Source organism: Dendrobates tinctorius, unplaced genomic scaffold (assembly GCF_039654945.1).
Source record: "Dendrobates tinctorius isolate UK_male_01 unplaced genomic scaffold, ASM3965494v1 ptg000093l, whole genome shotgun sequence".
NCBI classification, from domain to species: domain Eukaryota; kingdom Metazoa; phylum Chordata; class Amphibia; order Anura; family Dendrobatidae; genus Dendrobates; species Dendrobates tinctorius.
In genome coordinates, this window is record NW_027361761.1 from 16,781,723 (window position 1) to 16,799,804 (window position 18,082).

Here is an 18,082-nt window from a genome sequence, read left to right on the forward strand (position 1 = left end):
AGATGCCTCCTGCCCTGAACTGGTCATTGCCCATAATCAACTAGCACCATCATCAAGCACATCCACATCCTTGCCTCAGTGCAGCCTTTAGTTGTCCATACCTCAGTCATTGGAATGCAAGCGGAAATACGCAGCCAATGCGCCACAGGCCACAGTGCTAAATTCACATATTTCTCGTCTGCTTGCGCTCGAAATGTTGCCTTTTAGGCTCGTGGATACAGAAGCTTTCCACAACCTGAAGGCGGCAGCCATCTCAAGGTACTCAGTCCCCAGCTGCCACTATTTCTCCCGTTGTGCCGTCCCGGTATTACACAAGAACGTGTCCCACAATATTACCCGTGCCCTCAACAATGTTGTTACTGGGAAAGTCCACCTAACCATGGACACGTGGACAAGTGTTTGTGGACAGGGATGGTACATCTTGCTGACAGCACACTGGATTAACATAGTGGAAGCCGGGACCCAGTCAGACCTTGTGATGGAACACGTCCTCCCAATGCTGAAGATTCCGGGCTCTAAGTCAGTCAGGGTAGCCTCCACAGTGTACAGCTCCTGCACCTCATCCTCCTCATCCTCTTCAGCCTCCATCTCTGAAATGACCACATGAGTCACAAGCTGGAAGCACTGAAGCACTGCCTCAGCCAAGCAGCAACAGGCTGTGCTAAGCTAATATGGTTAGGTGACAAACCGCACAATACTGAAGAGTTGTTGACAGCTCTGAAAGAGCAGGCAGATCTGTGGCTGATACCACTGAACCAACAGCCAGGCATAGTCGAGTGTGACAATGGCTGGAATTTGGTGGCGGCTCTGATGAGAGGCGAGCTCACACATGTACCATACCTGGCCCATGTGCTTAACTTCATTGTCCAATGGTTTCTCAAGAGCTGCCGGAGCTGCCGGATCTGCTTGTGAAAGTACGCCACCTGTGTGCCCATTTTAGAAAGTCAGCTACAACTTCGACTGCTCTTGCCATGTTTTGGCAGCGTTTGCAGCTTCTGTCTCAACGACTGGTGTGTGATGTCCCCACAAGGTGAAACTCTTCACTGCATATGTTGTAAAGGATCAGTTGATGTCTACCAGCACCAACAAGGCTGTTTGTATTCAGTTCAGACTCGACACATAAGACCTCAGGAGTGGACATGGATGTCAGAAATATGTACCATCCTACAAAACTTTGAGGAGTCCACCAGTATGGTGAGTGGCGATGGCGCCATAATTAGCGTCACCATCCTGCTTCTCTGTATTCTGAAAAGCTCTCTGCTCACATTGAGAGGATGCATTGCACGCGGTGCATGATGAGATAGAACAAGGAACCATACAGGGTGATTACACACATCCCAGCCTCATGTCATCTCAACGTGGATTGGTTGACAATGCGGAAGAGGAGGAGGAAGAACAGGAGATACTTTCATGCGCTATAGATGGTAATACAAGCACAACTGTCATACCGCCTGTTCAGCATAGATGGCCTGAGGACAGGGAGGAGCATGAGGAGGAGGAGGAGGAGGACAGCATGGTCAGTCATCATCTTGGGGAGGAGATGGAAGTCTTGCCTATTAGCAGTCTGGCGTGCATGGCTTACTTTATGTTGTGCTGCCTTAACCGTGACCCTCGCATTCTCAAAATTTTGGGTGACAGTCATTACTGGTTGATGACACTTCTAGACCCACACTACAAGGAGAACTTTCAATCTTTTCTTTCAGAGGCAGACAGGTGTAATAAAATGGTGCAGTACCAGAGTGCCCTTGTAGTGAAATTATTAAAAAAATTCCCATCTGAAAACGCTGGCAGCAGAGGTGGCAGTTTGTTAGACAACCAAGGAGTAGAGGTCAAAGAAAAACAAATCCAATCCATCAGAGGAAGGGGAACACTGGCAAAATTCTCAGAGAGTTTTCTCAGACCCTCCCATCGCACTGGACTTGAGGCTCGTGGTACTGTCACAAGGAATGCAAAGTTTTTGAAGATGCTGAAGGGAGTACCTTGTGGACCATACCAACATCCTCCGTGATTCCTCTGTGCCTTTTATTTTTTGGGTATCCAAGTTGGACACGTGGAATTAACTGGCTCTCTATGCCTTGGAGGTCCAGGCCTGCCCTGCCGCTAGCGTTTTGTCAGAGCGCATTTTTAGTGCCGCTGTTGGAATTACTGTATAATTGATAAGCGCATCCGCCTGTCTAATGAAAATGCTGACAGTCTGACTCTTATAAAAATGAACAAGGGGTGGATTGGGCCAGACTTCTCTACACCACCGAGTGCATCTAAATGTGGTGCAGGGCAGGCCTTGCATTGAATGCATAGGCTACCAGTATGGCAGTACCAAATGAAAAAAATAGGAACCTTGATTTCATGTGGCCATCCAGTACATTGGTTAAAAGGTTTATTGGGGTGCGTGTAAGTCTGTGGCAGGGCAGGCCTAGCATTCACTTTATGGGCAAACTGTATGGGAGTTCAAAAAATAAGCATGGGAACTTTAGTTTCATGTGGCCATCCACTACGTCAGTTCAAATGGTTATTGGGGTGCGTGTAACTTTGAGGCAAAGCGGGCCTTGCCTAAAATGCATAGACAAACAGTGTGGCAGTACCAAATAAAGAATAATGGGAACTCTGATTTCATGTGGCCATCCAGTACGTTGGTTCAAAGGGTTATTGTGGTGCTTGGAACGTTGGGCAGGGCAGACCTAGCATTCGATGCATAGGCAAACGTGGCAGCACCAAATGAAAAATAATGTGAAGTTTGGTTGAATGTAGGCATCCTAGAGGTCAATTCAAAGGGTTATTGGGGTGCGTGTAACTTTGGAGAAAGGCGGGCATTGCATTCACTTTATGTGCAAACTGTATGGGAGTACAAAATTCAGAATAATGGGAACTTTGGTTTCATGTGGGCATCCAGAATGTCTGTTCCAAGTGTTATTAGGGTGTGTGTAACTTTGGAGAAAGGCAGGCCTTGCATTCAATGCATAGGCAAGCGCTATGGGATACCGACTTCTAATGGCAACATTTTTTCATGAGGCCATCCTGTACATCTCGTCAAAGGGGTATTGGGGTGCGTCCTAATTTTTGGCAGTCCATCCGCTCACTGCATAGGCGATAACAGTATAGGAGACCCACTGTTTAGTAATGGGAACAACAAAGCATGGCCGCCTGAATTCCACCTGGTGCCCCTATAAAAATAGGCTTTGTGACTATCAGTGTCCCTGATGTTTCTGATGATGTGTCAAACACCACATGACCAGCTATAGCTGTAAAATGTTTAAATGACATTTTCCCTGCAAATGCATTTGTATTGGTTGAAAGCAATGGCAAACTTGAAAATTGCATCAAAAACGCTAAGCGTGTACATAGAACAGGTAGTGGAGGTACATTTTTATTTGGGGTTATTTATTTTGCCTTACATAGAAATCATGACCCTGGAATGGATGTTCCTTAACATATTTACCAGGAAAATCCATTTTGTTTTGTTTTTTTGTATGTTTTTTGGTGTGCCTGTAAAACTGGCGTAAGACTCTGACAACATTGTTCACAGCAGTGACCTAGGAGTCAGAAAGGCTTCCAGGGTTCTTCCCCATGATGTTCCCATGTCATTTGAGCACTGTTCCGATCATTTACAGATGTTTTAAGATTTTAAAAGGACCCCTGGGGGGATCGTGGCAAAAATGCTCGGTGTTCCCATAGACGTTTTGATACTCTAAAAAGACCTTTGGGGGTTTGTGGCAAAATGCTCGGATCTCCCATAGACTTACATTGGGCTCTTTGTTCCGTCCGAGTACCTGAGTATTCCAATTTGCTCGACCAGAGCAACGAGCACCCGAGCATTTTAGTGCTCACCCATCACTAATCCTTAGGATCCAGATATCCAGAAGAGTAGAAGGTTTGTATTTGCACAATGCATTTCAATGCTGGACTAGCGTCTTTTTCAAGTGAAAAAAAAAATTGCTCCTATCCTGCGTATAACTGGAACTTTTGTGTTTTGGATAAAATAACAGATTTAGGAATATAACTGGCTAGAAATGTAAATACAAACGTCATCTATTTTTTCTGTGCAGCTTTATAACACATATCCATCTGTGATGCGCTGGTTTACGAGTGTGGCTGAAAAGGTGCGCAGGAACCTAAATGAAATGCACGCATTCATTCGAGAGACCTTCACCAACCAGAGGGAACAACTGGATGTAAATGACCAGAGGAATCTTATCGACTCGTTCTTGGCGAAACAACGAGAGGTATTAAAATACGTACTGTTATATGTGTGATAGATCTGACCTTGTCGTCTGGGATAATTCATGTTGAAAACACAATTTAGTTTTATTTTATATAGGACTGCAGGAAATCTTTGTCTACTGGTGGAGCTATATGGCTTGCTGGGAGGTCATTAGTGTATATTAGAAGTGTAAATTTTGTAGCATTATAAATGGCACATGGTAGCTGGGGCTGTTACAGATTACAGGAGAAGGGAAGAGTAAATGTTATAATTTTTATTTCATATATCAATAGTACACGTAAAAATATGTAATACATCTTATATTACATACCTGTCCCGGGTATGCCAGTCTCCACTTCCTTCCCCTGAGGCTGCTGCCCTCTGTTGTGCTCCACAATGGGTTTTTCAAGTTGCCCGGCGTGGATCTATGACGTCATCTACCTAAACCTATTTAAGGCCATTGACACACACACCTTTGTCTTGGGACTTAGGCTAAGTGCACACGTAGCAGAAAATTTCTGCTTGAAAACCTGACTCCCTTACCAGAAACCGCACCTATTTTTCTGCGGCGGTTTTGATACGTTTTTTTCCGCAGCGGTTTCTAAACGCATGGAAGAAGCCAAAATCGCGGAAAAATCCGCAAAATTAATGTGCATGCTGCGTTTTTTACCGCGATCCTTTTTTTTCACTGTAAAAAACACATCAATGTGCACAAAAAGTGCAAAATGACTGGGAAGCTTATTTTTAGCGGTTTTATAGTGAAAACCGCGGTAAAAACCGCTAAAAAAACGCTGTGTGTGTACACAGCCTTAGGGTATGTTTCCACGGTTAGGATGGCATCAGGATTTGCTCAGGTTTTGACGCAGATAAAATCTGCACCAAATCTGCACCTGAGGTCACTGGCAGGTCACAGTTTTTGATGCGTTTTTTTATAAAATGAAGATTCTTATTTAACAAAAAAAGGTTTGTGATATAATTTCTGGTCCAACCTCCTCTTTAACATTTGTCCAACCCACAGTTCATAGATAGATAGATAGATAGATAGATAGATAGACAGACAGACAGACAGACAGACAGACAGATAGATAGATAGATAGATAGATAGATAGATAGATAGATAGATTACAAGAAATGGAAAGAGTAACTGTTGTAATAATTTTGATTTCGTAAATCAATAGTACACATGAAAATCTGTAATATATCTTATATTATGTACTTGTCCTGGGTATGCCAGTCTCCACTTACTTCCCCTGAGTCTGCTGCCCTGTGTTGTGCTCCACAATGGGTCTTACAAGTTGCCCGGCGTGGATCAATGACATCATCTACCTAAACCTATTTGAGGCCCATTGACACACACCTGAGTCTTGGCCCTTACACTCCTAGTCCTATGTTAGGTGTGATCCACCATCTGGCTGCTTGTGTTCAGTGTTCGTTGTTGAATTCATTCCTGCTGGGTTCCACTTCATCCATTGTGCTGATCCTGAGATTCCTGGTGAGCCTTTACATTTCTCGCTGCCCAAAGGCCTTCTTGCTTGATGCATCAACTCCGGGGTTCATGTGCCAACCCGGACCTCAGGCTTAGAGGATCCAACTCACCTGGTGAGCATTAAAGAGAACCTGTAAGGTACCCTGTGCCCCCAGAACCAGAAGTTGTGTCTACATATGTAAATACTCTGCCTAACAGTCCCTTTCTTACATCACACATAAACAGTTATTTCTAAAATGTATTTCTAAATTCCATTTCTGATATGTAAATGAGGCCTTTGACTAGTCGATGGGGCGTTATCTCTTACCGAATACAGACTTTACGATATATGAGAGGGAAAGATCAGTCCAGGTAGAAGCAAATGTCTCTGGTAAGATATTAAAGGGAACCTGTCAGACTAGTCATCTCACGTAACGCGTTATCACGCCCCTGTGTGCACGATAACATGGCTTACAAACGTCGGCATCATCACCAGCACTATACATACCTCGCGCATGCGCACGGCTTCTTTCCCTCACTGCATTGATCCTCTGAAGCTGGATGTATGTGTGCCGGCTTCACACTGCACATGATTGGAAGTGCAGAAAATTTCTAACCATGTGCAGTGTGCCTCTCTAAAGCCGGCACACATACACCCGACTTCAGAGGATCAATGCTGTGAGAGAAAAGAGCTGCGCGCATGGGTGAGGTATGTAGAGCACGGCGGTGATGTGGTGGCTTGTAAGCCATGTCATCATGCTAAGTGAGTCAACAATCTGACAGGTTCCCGTTAACATCTTACCACAGACATTTGCGTCTGTCTCTACCTTGTCTGATCTTTACCTGTCATAAATTGTAAAATTTATATTTGGTAGGAGATGATGGTTAGTTGGTGCTTATAAAATCCTATGGAGGGGTGAAGTGTAGGAGAAAGGTGGAGCTGGAGGCAGACAGAGACATTCTGCTGCAAGTTTTCTTGAAAGAACAGTTACAATTCTCCAAAGAATTTTGTGAGCACTAACTGCCATCTCCTATCTCGTTAATGGGAAAGTCAGTATTCACTGATTACAGATTTAACCCGTGAAATGATAATTTTTAGAATGAATGATCAGTCATGGAAGTAAAAAGAAGCTTATTTTTCTGAAAAGATATATTACAGAGTTTCTTATCTTCATGTGTACTATTGATTTGTGAAGAAAAATTAAACCGATGGTTACACATTAAATAACCTCTGTCCTTCCCAGTTTTACTCAGACAAGAAGCTTAACTCATGACTGACTGAGCTCCTGCAGACAGTGTCCACATGATTCAGCAATCTTCAGACACAGCGCACACAGCAAACGGAGCTGAGAATGAGCAGAACATAAAGAGATACAGTGAGCACAAATTCCGGTGTGAGAGCCAAAACCTCACAATTTAAAAAGCCAGTCTGTCTTCACAAATCTACTCTTCTACTACAACTCCTCATTGTAAAACATTATCCATTTCCCAGTTAAGCTTTTCTAAATACACAGACTTTATTATTTACCTGTTTTTAGTTCTGTTCACATTTGTATTAGTGATTTGTTTGCAGCTTTCAGTGAAAATTCCACCGGTAATGACATGAAAAACAGTAATCCATGATGCGTTATTTTTCCCATCAAAACTTTGCTTTTCATTTAGTCCAATATTTAAAAAGTAACTCATTTTTTGATTAGTTATTGATCAGCCTCTGCAAAGTTATTACTCTTTGTAAAACAGTCTATTTCCTTATTTTGTTTTCTACCTACTCAAAAACTATGCTGAAAGTGCCTATTTTATACTCTTTAGAAGCTGCTTTGAACTGCTGCTCTTGGAAGAATTCATACTCAAAGCAAAATAAAGTAATTGAGTATGTTAAAAAAATCAGATCACTGACAAGGCTGATAAAAAAAAGTTTAGTTTCTCTTTAAAGGCTTTAGACACCAGTGACATCAAAATAATTATTTTATATACTTTAGTGGTCATCTCTGTTTAATAAAATTGCACTAAATGCAATCTTCATTCCTTCATTAATTTTTTTAAGTCTTTTCTCTTGTATCCAGTGGCTAATCTAATTAGAGTCAAACAGTTCGCAATTGAATATTGTAGTCTGCTGAGCATCACCTAAGTGCAGCACTTGTGTGTACTGCAATGAATTAGACAAGAATTGGAATTAAAATAACTGGATACATAGTCACAATAAAGAATGTTTCTTTACACTAACACCCCTATAGTCCTCCACTTCCTACTAATTCCCCTAATCCCTACACCTAGTAATGAACTGTGAACTGGTCATCTCTCCCTCCATTGATTGATTACAAATTTCCCAACTTTTCTAACCTAATAGCCATTCCCCCCATCCCCCGCTTCCCCAGTCCCTGTCACGGGGCAGTAGGGAAAAAAGCAGGAGACGTGGAACCTGGGCCCCTGAGGCTAAGGGGGTTCCCTGACTCTCCTTAACTTGGGGGTACACTTGAAGGTAGTGAGGCCCAAGTCCCTGACCTGCCCCTATCTCCTGTTTAGCCCTGAGCTAAACCACCAACCTTCTCCCCAGGAGGTGAGACAGGGAATAAAGTGAACTGCACCCAATAACACACAAAGGAAAATAAAACAGACACCACGGGGTTAAAGCAACTAAAACCCAGAACTTAGCTTTGCTCTGCTGCAAAAGCTCCAAGCAACAGAGAAAGGATCCGAACAGTATCCAGCAGCAAATCCACTGCTCCAGACAAGCTGAACCCCCTCTCCACCAGGCAGGTCCAGTCTTCACCAAGGTTGGTTAGAAAATGAACAATATTACCAAGAGTGATTACTGCACATGACGACCTTTTATAGGAAGGAGGGGGGAGTAGTCATCACCTGTTGGTTAATTCAAATGTGTAGTAATCCCAGCGGCCACCGGGGGCAAAACCAGCACCAAAACAACTACAGTTGTAATAAACCCCAGCGACCACTGGGGGAAAAAGGAAAAAGGTTTCTATAAAAATCCACATTCTGCCACGGCTCCAAAAATGGACCGTGACAGTCCCTTTACCAGGAACTCTATTGAACTCACGCTCTCTCTGCAAAAACTTTCCTACATCCATGATCTTTTCATTACTAACAAACTTTCGTTCCTCTGCAGCAGAAAACGAGCTCACCACCTCTTTCCATGTGCACTTATAGTGGATTCCACTTTTCCCGCACTCCCTCCCCAGTAGCAAGCATGATGGAGTTGGTTTTCTTCTGTCAGACAACTGCTCCTTCATAAAAATTCCACCACAACCATACTCTACTTTCCCTACTTTTAACTTGCATTCTATGCACATCTACTTCCCCTTGAACTCCCAAGACCAGCCACCTCCTTCTTCGATTACATCACTACCTGGTTACTTTACTTCCTTTCCATTGTCATCCTCACTATCGACATGGGTGATTTCAACATCCCTATTAACAAATCCCACTCAACTGTCTGTAAGCTTTTATCTTTCACTTCCTCCTTCGGCCTTGCTCAATGTTCTTCCACAGCCACATACAAAGAGAGCCACACATTTGACCACATTTTCCCATGTCTCTGTTTCCTATCTAACCTCTCTAACTCATCCCTCCTTCTTTCTGACCACAGCCTACTTGCATACCCTTCCCTTTCCGCTCTAGGTGCACAATCCCCACATCACAAGCTTGCACAACCTCGCAGAAATCTCAAACACCTTGATCTACACTCACTCTCTGAATTCCTTCTCCTTCTTGTGGGTCGCCCCCGCTCACCCAGGGCTGTGGGGTTACTCGGCGCCGGGCCGGTGTCAGGCGGGAAAGTGTCACATCGGTGGTGACCCGGTCCGTGGCCCTGGGCACCCAATATCAATGGCGGTGGTGTAGTTAATGATGGACGTGACACCACCCGTGGTGTTTGGCAAGTGTGATGTTAGCCAACGCTGCATGCAGATCTGCTGGGACTGATGGTGTGGTGCAGCAGAGATGGTCTAGCTCCCCACAGGTGGAGCTGTAGTCCCAGGGCAGTGTAGGTGCAATGAGTGAGGAGAGGCTCAGGATGGGGTAGATGTTGTTACCCAGGTGTAGCGGTGCTGGAATAACTGGAGGACACAGGGAGTGTGGTTCCAAAGCTTTACTCACTGTTTGCAGTTCACACTCACACCAGCCTCCGCACTGTGTTCTCCGGGTCAGGGCTCCAGCCAACCTCCAGGCCAGATAGGGTTCTTCCTTCCACACTGCACCAATATGTTCCTTCACTGAACTACTCCTCAAAAGCACCTTTAGGTGCGAAGCACTCCAGTACTTAGTTACTCTGAAGTGCCTCTCTCTAGGTGTTCCTAGTCTCTACTTGTATGACAGACAGCTGTAGCCTGCTTCGGGGACTCCTCGCTGTGTCCCGGCTCTCTACCCAGTTGCTGTTGTGTCCCAAGTCTATGAGGGGAGCAAGGCATTAGTGGCTCACTACTCCTCCGGTGTCTGTTGCCGGACTTAAAGTTCCAATCAACCTCGGGGACTGGGCCCCGGCCTCTGCGCTCTCTGGACTGGAAGGGTTCTCTCTCTTTCTCAACCTGCTTCCCACCGTCCTTCTACACTTTCCCTCTCTTTTATAGCTAACTCCACCCACCTCCCCAGCACCTCTCATGTTACGAAGCCAGGGACCACAAAAGGCACTCTATGACCTTTCCAGCATAAAGCATGGATAGGTCCCTGCTGAACTATCTTGTGTGTGGGGTGCAGGTGTGGAGTGTGGTCAGGAGTTCCCATCTTACCTGGATGGTGGGTAACTACACCTTAGGAGAACGTGCAGTACATCTGTGGCGACTGAAGCCTCAGGGGCGCCACACTTGCAAATATAAGTTCCTTACACAATGCAGATGCTGGTGCCACTTTATCTAACACTACAACAACTGCAGCTCTCAAATCAGTTGATTCCCTCACACATACCAAAGCTTGTACAAACAGGCAGCTTTGGCATACCAGCCTGAATAAAGAGCTGAGACGAGCTTCCAGGGTTGCTGAGATGGAAAAGATTCAATTCCATACAGTACTTCATCACATTCAAACAGTACTTCACTACTTTTAAATCCACACTCCCTGCAGGAAAACAAACATACTTCTCATCTCACATATCCTCCCTGTCTCACGTCCCTAAACAGCTGTTCAATACTTTCAATTGTCTCCTCTATCATCAAACAAACCATCCCTCTCTCTTCATCACAGCTGAAGACTTTGCCTCATTCTTCAAGCAGAAGACTGATAACATCAGACAAAGCTTTTGCCTACAGTCCCCAAATCCCCTCCTAATAAGTACTCAGCCCTACTTCTCCAAAACCAGCTTTTCCACCATTATGGAAGATCAATTTTCCTCTTTACTCTCCAGATCACATCTTACCACTTGTGTACTTGACTCGATCCCATCCCACTTCATCCAAAATCTCACCACAGTCTTAATCCCAACCATAACCCATCTCTTCAATCTGTCACCAACAACTGGTATCTTCCCTCATTCTTTAAAGATGCTTCGATCACACCCATTCACAAAAAGCCCACTCTTGATCCCTCTTCTCTATATGACTAGCTCCCCATATCACTTATCTCATATGCCTCAAAATAACTGAAACAACACATCCATTTTGAACTAACCTTCCACTTCTACTACCACTCCCTCTTCAGCCGCTTACAATTTGGCTTCTGACCACATTATTCCACTGAAATTGCCCTGACTAAAGTCACCAATGATCTACTACCTGCCAAATTCAAGCAACACTACTTTGTCCTTCTCCTTCACCTATCCTCTGCCTTCGACACTGTGGACCATTCCCTCTTACTACAGATTCTCTGATCTCTTGGCATCACAAACTTGGCGCTATCTTGGATTTCCTCATACCTTATAGACTGGACATTTAAAGCCTCTCACTCACACACCATCTCATCTTGCCTCCTATCTGTCGTTGTCCACCAAGGTTCAATTCTATGACCCCTGCTCTTCTTCATTTACACCTTTGGTCTGGGACAGCTCATAGAGTCCCACTGCTTTCAGTATCAAATCTATGCTGATAACACACAAAATTTCCTAATTGGTCACAATATTACCTCCTTACTAACCAGAATCGCACAATGTCTGTCTAGTATTTTATCTTTCTTTTCTGCTAGTTTTCTAAAATGTAACATGGATAAAACAGTATTCATTATCTTTCCTCCATTTCACTCAATGCACCAATAGACATCCATCAAAGTCAACGGCTTGCTCAGTCTCCTCAGTCCCGCAAGCACGCTGCATCTGGGTAAACCTTGACTCTGATCTCTCCATCAAACCACATATCCAAGCTCTTTCCACTTTCTGCCGACTCCAGCTCAAAATATTTCCTGGCTCCGCACATTCCTCATCGAAGAATCTGCAAAAACACGAGTGTATGCTCTCATCATCTTCTGTCTTGACTACTAAAATCTCCTTCTTTGCGGCCTCCCTGATAACACGCTCACACCCCTCCAATCTAATTTCACTGCCTGACTAATCCACACACCCCCCACTATTTCCCAGCCTCTTCTCTGTCAACCCCTTCATTGGCTCACTATTGCCCAATAGATTACAGTTCAAAACCCTAACCATGGCATAAAAAGCCATCCACAACCTGTCTCATCCATAGATCTGTGACTTTGTCTCCCGGTACTAACCTGCAGGCAACCTACGATCTTCACAAGATCTCATTCTCCACTAACCTCTTATCTCCTCTTTCCAAAATCATATACAAGATTTCTCTTGTGCATCCTCCCTACTCTGGAACGCCCTACCCCAACATATCAGACTGGAAAGGAACCTAAGATTTACCATTGCCAACAAGCGTACAACCTGCAGTAACCATCGTTACCACTGTATGACAAGCTCTACCCTCACCTACTGTATTATCACTCATCCCTTGTAGACTGTGAACACTCGCTGTAGAGCTACTGGTACTAGTTGTTGACTCATTTTGTTCAAGATTATTGTACTTTTTTATTATGTATACACTTTTCATATGTAAAGCATTATGGAATAAATGGCGCTAAAATAATATAAATGATTATTATTATTTATTATTATAGCACCATTTATTCCATGGCGCTTTACATGTGAGGAGGGGTATAAATAATAAAAAGTACAGTAATCTTAAACAATACAAGTCACACCTGGTACAGGAGGAGAAAGGTCCCTGCCCGCAAGGGCTCACAATCTACAAGGGATGGGTGAGGATACAGTAGGCGAGGGTAGAGTTGGTCGTGTAGTGGTTTGGTCAATTGGTGGTTACTGCAAGTTGTTGGCTTATCAGAACAGGTAGGTCTCCAGGTTCTTTTTGAAGGTTTCCATGGTAGATGAGAGTCTGATGTGTTGGGGTAGCGGGTTCTGGAGTAGGGGGGATGCGCGGGAGAAATCTTGTATGCAATTATGGGAAGAGGAGATAAGAGGGGAGTATTGAAGGAGATCTTGTGAGGATTGGAGGTTACGTGCAGGTAAGTACTGAGAGGCGATGTCACAGATGTATGGAAGACCCAGGTTGTGGATGGCTTTGTATGTCATCATTAGGGTTTTGAACTGGAGTCTTCAGATAATGGGGAGCCAGTGCAGGCATTGACAGAGGGGAGAGCCCAGGGAATAGTTGGGCATAGGTGGATTAGTTGGGCAGCTGAGTTTAGAATAGATTGAAGGGGTGCAATAGTGTTAGAGGGGAGGTCACAGAGCAGGAGGTTGCAGTAGTCAAGACGGGAGAGGATGAGGGCATACACTAGGGTTTTTTTAGATTCTTGGTTTAGGAATGTACAGATCCAAGAAAAAATTTTGAGTTGAAGACTTCAGGAAGTGGAAAGGGTTTGGATATGTGGTTTGAAGGAGAGATCAGTGTCAAGGATTACCTCGAGGCAGTGAGGTTGTGGGACTGGGGAGAGTGAGCAGCCATTTACTTTAATGAATAGGTCTGTTGGGGGAGTCGAGTGAGATGGAGGAAAGACGATGAATTCTGTTTTGTCCATATTTAGTTTAAGAAATCTAGCAGAGAAGAAGGATGAAATAGCAGACAGACCTTGTGGGATTCTGGTTAGTAGGGAGGTGATATCTGGTCCAGAGATGTAGATCTATGTGTCATCAGCATAGAGGTAATGTCACGGGAAGGGTGGCAAGTGAAACTCACCAATTCAATCTCCAGGAAGAAGGGTCTCGAAGACAGCCTCATGCTCCCAGGAACGCGGAGTGAACTGGACTTGAAGAGAGATTGCTTCAGGCCAGATAGGACCTGAAGCACCTGACTGCAGGGGCATGGCCTAAGCTCCAGAGAGCTAGGAACTGAAGGAAAACTCCTAGAAAGGTAACTGCAGGACAGAGGTACCAAGGGGCATAGACAGGGACATAAACTAGATCTGGCCGGGGTCAGAGAATGGGATAGCACAACAGTACCAAGGGATTAGACAGAACGGATAGTCGGGGCCAGGCAGAGGTCAATACCAAATGGACAGAAAAGGTACAGAAACACAATCCAACAAGCAGCATCCAGAGATCAGACCAAGTCTAAAACCAAGGTAACAAGCAAACCAGCACACGGCACAAAACAGACTCAGGGGTCAAACATTCAGCCAAGGGCGAAAGTATCACAAGGGAAATTCTCAAATGGAGGCTTTTATAAAGTCCACCCAGGCTCAGAGTGAGGCTACAGGAATTAACCCTAGAATTATAGAGCCAGACAAACCATGACAGCTAATACTGAAAGCCGTGAGATTCTCTGAGCTGCCTGAGGACGAAGGTGTAGATGGAGAAGAGCAGAGGCCCTAGGACTGAACCTGCGGGACTCCGACAGATAGTGGGAGAGGTGATGAAGTAGTGTGTGAGAGGAAGATGCAGAATGTCCTGTCTGTTAGGTATGACGAGATCCAAGATAGGGCAAAGTCAGTGATGCCAAGAGATGAGAAGGTCTGTAATAATATGGAATGGTCCACTGTGTCAAAGGCAGAGGTCTAGGAGGAGGAGGATAGAGTAGTGTCGCTTGGTTTTGGCGGTTAATAGGTTATTGGTGACTTTAGTTAGAGAAATTTCAGTGGAGCGATGCGGCCGGAAGTCAGGTTGAAAGCAGTCGAAGATGGAAAAGGAAGAGAGCTGGAAGGACAGTACAAGATGGACGTGTTGTTCCAGTAGTTTTGAGGTGATAGATCGATACAGAGGATGAATCAAAAGAGGAATTTTTGAGGATAGGCGTGATTGAGGCATGTTTAAAGCTTGAGGGGAAACCATCAGTTGTTATTGATAGGTTGAAGAGATGGGTTAGTGTTGGGATGAAGACTGTGGTGAGGTTTGGGATGAAGTAGGATGGGATTCGGTCAAGTGCACAGGTGGTGAGATGTGATCTTGAGAGTAGAGTGGAGAGTTGATCTTCTGTTGGTTTTCAGGAAAAGCTGAGCAGTTAGGAGGAAGGGCTCTGGTGATTGTCGACCAAAACTGTCTCTGATGTTATCAATCTTCTGTTTGAAAAATGAGGCAAAGTCTTCAGCTGAGATGAATGGAGATGGAGGGAATGTAGGGGGACAGAGGAGAGATTGAATGTATTGAATAACTGTTTAGGGTTGTGAAACAGGGAGGATATGAGACGGGAAGTAGGTTTGTTTTGCTGCAGCGAGTGTGGCCTTGAAAGTAGTGTGGGCCTGTTTCAATGCCGTGAAGTGCTCGTTGGAGTGGGCTTTTTTTCATCTCCACTCAGCAACCCTGTAAGCCCTTCTCAGTTCTGTGGCCAGGTTGGTGTGCCAGGGATGTCTGTTGATTTTGCGAGTTTTGGTATGTTTGAGAGGAGCAACTGATTCCAGAGCTACAGCTATTGTGCTGTTATATAGAACGGCAGCGGCACCCGCATTGTGTAGGGAACTTATGTCTGTAAGAGGGAGGAACGATTCCGAGTGAAGATCGAGGTGTTTAAGATTTCTGCGAGGGTGTGCGAGCTTGTGGAGTGGGGCTTTTGGACAAGGAGTGGGGCGGGAAAAGAATGTGAGTGGGCTGTGGTCAGAAAGAGGGAGAGGTGAGTTAGAGAGGTTAGATAGGGAGCAAAGGAGGGTGAAGATGAGGTCCAATGTGTGGCCATCTTTGTGACTACAGAAGACCATTGATTGAGGCCAAAGGCAGGAAGTGAGAGATAGAAGCTTAGTGGCAGCAGAGAGGGAAGTGTCAATGAGGATGTTGAAGTCACCCATGATGATAGTGGGGATGTCAGTGGAAAGGAAATGAAGTAGCCTGGTGGTGAAGTGGTTGAAGAAGGTGAAGGCTGGCTCTGGGGGGCGTTAAATGACAGCCAGTTGAAGGTTGTGGGGGAATAGACACGCACAGAGTGCACCTCAAAGGAAGGGAGGGTAACAGAGGGTGGTAGTGGGATTGGGGTGAAGGAACAGTTATGTGAAAGGATAAAACCAACTCCTCCACCATGCTTGCTGCTGGGGTGGGGTATGTGGGAAAGGTGGAATCCACCATACGAAAGTGCAGTAGGAGAGACTGTGTCAGAGAGGGTGAGACATGTTTCAGTGATGGCGAGGAAGGAAAGTTTGTGAGTAATGAAAAGATCATGGATGTAGGAAAGATTGACAGAGCGAGCATTGGTGCTGGGCGAATGGGTATAAGGTTAGAGAGTTTACGGAAATTTATGAAAGAACATGGATGAGAGGTTAGTAATTACTGTGGAAATGTGGTGAGGAGGACCAGGATTTGGAGCAATATCACTGGCAGTGAGGAGGAGCAGAGAAACTGTTAGCAGGTGGAAGCAGGAGAGGGCATGAGGGGGCTGTCTGTATTTGGAGGCAGAGGATTACGGTATATGTTGAGGAACAGTTCAGAGGTGGAGGTGAGATGGATGGGGAGGATGGTTTTGTTTTCAATGTTTTATTTATTGAGAATCACTTGGTTGAATGACATCAGCATAAACAGGTTCACCAGGGCAAACATGAAAGACAAAAGAAGCAAATACAGTAGTGCACTGTTCAAAAAGCCACACAGGTCTCAGAAGTATAAATGATATCCAGTAATTTTTCCAAGTTTACAAGAATGAAAATACAAATGCTTCTGCCAAAACATCATTAATATAGAAAATGAATGGTTCTTGATTACTATTAACAGACAAAGAAACATAGTAGTAAAACTAAAGCTCTGAAGTTCAAGAAAAAACCCCACCATTGGTGAGATAGTTAACTAACTGGAAACAGAACCAGAGCACATAGGGGAGATGGGTAAACCGAAGGGAGGTATTAAGGGAATGAGAGGGGGGAGGAAGGTGGAAGGAAAAAGTCTGCTGGCGTATTGGTCATGTCCATAATTTGGTGTGGATTCAGGCACACATAGGGATATGAAGCTATCTGATTTTCTATACGTTACCCAGAGATTCCAGACACGTGAAAAGGAGGAAAGGCTATGTGTAGAAAGTGCTGCTAATTCTTCGTATGATACAGTTGGTCGATCTTAAGTAATAGCTGATTTGTGCTTGGAATATTAGACGAGTGCCATAATGTAGGTATAAGAAGTTTACCAGCTGTTAGAATGAAGGAGAGCAGTTTAGATATAAATTTGGTGTTTAGAACTGTTGGGAGATTAAGGAAAACATGTTCCGGTGTTAATTTTATATGGATGCGCACCACTTAATCAAAAGTTTGAAATACGATATTCCAAAATTTTTGTTTGATGTGGCAGGACCACTAGATATGAAGGTATGAGCATCTGTCCTTTTTGCATCTCCTGCATATATCTGGAGTAGTAGGGAACCACTTATGTAACAGGAGAGTTGTTGTGTACCAGTGAGTTATTATTTTGTAACTGTTTTCTTGGGCTCTCACACATTGTGAAGGGCCATATGAAGATTTGTAAATTAGATTAATTTGGGAGTCAGAAAAGGAGTGGCCTAATTCTTTTTCCCATCTCAGCAAAAAGGCTCTTTTTGGAGGTATTTGTTATAAGAGCAGCATATTATAGAGGGCAGAAAGCACTTTTTTCAGGGGTTTTGATTGGGAGCATAATGTTTCAAAAGTGGTTAACGGTCATGTTAGGTCACCATTGAGCATGACTTGGCATAGCATCTTTCTAAGAGATTCATAACGTGTAAAGGTGTAATTAGATATTGTGGGTAGCTCCTTCATATCTTGAAAGGATATAATGTTCCCCTCCTTATATAACTGATCCAATAAAGGTAATTTATCATATGATATAGTTTTCGCTAAATCAAAAGCCATGACGTCTGATACCCTAGTTAGTGGTGAGGGAGTTGGGGACAAATAAGGTGCCACAGACTTCCAAGCACTTGACTGCCGCCTGAGTAAGGAGGTTTGGAAAGGTAGTTTTAAGTTATGTTACGGGAGATAGGATAATAGAACTTAATTGAGTCAGGGACATCTGTTCTTCTATAGTAAGCCAGGGAGTTAGGGTTGCAGATCGCACTAAATATAAAATATGAGAAAATGCG

The 18,082-nt window shown here is 44.3% G+C and overlaps 1 protein-coding gene across 4 annotated transcripts in view; it reads left to right on the forward strand.

Annotated features, from left to right (window-relative positions):
- The window catches only part of LOC141098583 (cytochrome P450 2K1-like), a 243,856-nt gene that overhangs the window by 187,665 nt on the left and 38,109 nt on the right, over positions 1 to 18,082 (forward strand). For all 4 annotated transcript variants that reach the window (XM_073586490.1, XM_073586489.1, XM_073586493.1 and 1 more), the window contains one exon: positions 4,044 to 4,220. In XM_073586490.1, coding sequence (XP_073442591.1) covers positions 4,044 to 4,220 — 177 coding nt within the window. The remainder of the gene's footprint in view (positions 1 to 4,043; positions 4,221 to 18,082) is intronic.